Here is a 1428-nt window from a genome sequence, read left to right as displayed (position 1 = left end):
TAATTTAAATCTATATATTCAAAATTAACTTACTCTTATCACGAAGAATGCAAAGTAAGGTAACAATTCATCCATGGAACTAACATCTTTGGAAAATCGAATTAAGATTTTTCCTAGAAAATATACAAACCAAAAATAGTAATTAAAGTAACTATTTATGTAAAACCTATTTATTCCGATATGATCATTATTAATACGAATCCACGCAGTGTGGCTGTACGGATAATGTTATGTTGGATTATTACATCTAAAACATTTCACGAGCTATATTTTATCGAAAATATTATTTTTTAGCATAGAAGTAGTGGTTTTTGTAAACTTTTAACCAGAATTATTCGCAATTACTCGTAATTATGGTTTTGCACATTGATTTTGTTTCAAAAGGAAGAAACATTATGCACTCTTCTGCAGTGTGTATACATTAACTCGTACACGTAAAAATAAATTATGTATTAATAATTGAAATCGATTATACAGAAACATATAGACTTCATTGTGTAATATGCTGAGAAATTATGAATTTTGAGGTTTACAAGATATAATAATTGTTAACTATAATTAAATACAGCCGACACCCCTATAAGATCATAGATACGTTCCATTCCTTAGGAATCCGATTTCTTACGAGTCCTTCCAATCACAGCCCGACACGTGAGAAGTTTACGGACTACAGCTGATTGAAAGATTTTCTTCCATAAAATTAATCGATTCTAGACTAATCCGACTCAACATTTCCAAAATACGTATATTTTTTGTAGAATAATCCGTATAAACTACGCTATAAACAAAAAATTGTAGGATTACTTACCGAGTGTGCACCATTCGACATCGCCATTGCTAAAGCTTGTTTTCGTCGCGGAACAGCTCAGCAAACCGCGGCCGATTTCTAATAACTTATTTTTCTGCGAAAAATTCGCTGAACTTTGGAGACATCATTAATATAAATGATTTTAATTGCCGTTGAATAAGAAATGTTCTTTCACAAGAAATGTATAAAATTACAGTACTGTATTAGACTTACGGTACCTAATTTGCATACTGTACAGACGATAGTTAGCCTAAACTCTGTCAGAGTCAGTAGATTAACTGGTCTTTCGACTAATAGTTCAAATTTAGCTAGAGACAATATTTGCCGCTAGTCGGCGCCACTGTTAGCAGGAGATCGTTGTTCTTGCTAGGTATATACTGAAGTCAGTGATTTTGACCAAATAATTGTTTTTTTAGCTCCATAAAAATGCCAACGTGCTTTGTGCCAGGATGCAACGCAGGATATAAGTCATCGAACGAGAAGAGACATTTCTTCCGTGCTCCTAGCGATAGGATTGAGGAGTGGATGCGATGCATTCCACGAGACGACAAGATGCTAACAAATAAATGTTACGTTTGTGACGTACATTTTGCGAGTAGATTTATTTTAAAAACCTTCTC

At 33.3% G+C, this 1428-nt stretch overlaps 1 protein-coding gene across 1 annotated transcript in view; it reads right to left on the bottom strand.

The window, feature by feature from the left end:
* Positions 1 to 24: 24 nt before the first annotated feature.
* LOC111616074 (multidrug resistance-associated protein 4-like) overlaps positions 25 to 1428 on the bottom strand; it is a 21492-nt gene continuing 20088 nt past the window's right edge. The window contains exon 12 of the mRNA XM_023357506.1: positions 25 to 113. Within this exon, the coding sequence (XP_023213274.1) occupies positions 25 to 113 (89 nt within the window). The remainder of the gene's footprint in view (positions 114 to 1428) is intronic.

This window comes from Centruroides sculpturatus, unplaced genomic scaffold (genome assembly GCF_000671375.1).
Source record: "Centruroides sculpturatus isolate CEXI.00-Female unplaced genomic scaffold, Cexi_2.0 scaffold2538, whole genome shotgun sequence".
Taxonomy (NCBI): Eukaryota; Metazoa; Arthropoda; class Arachnida; order Scorpiones; family Buthidae; genus Centruroides; species Centruroides sculpturatus.
Note: the sequence above shows the minus strand (reverse complement) of the source record. Positions and strands in the feature narration are given on the sequence as shown.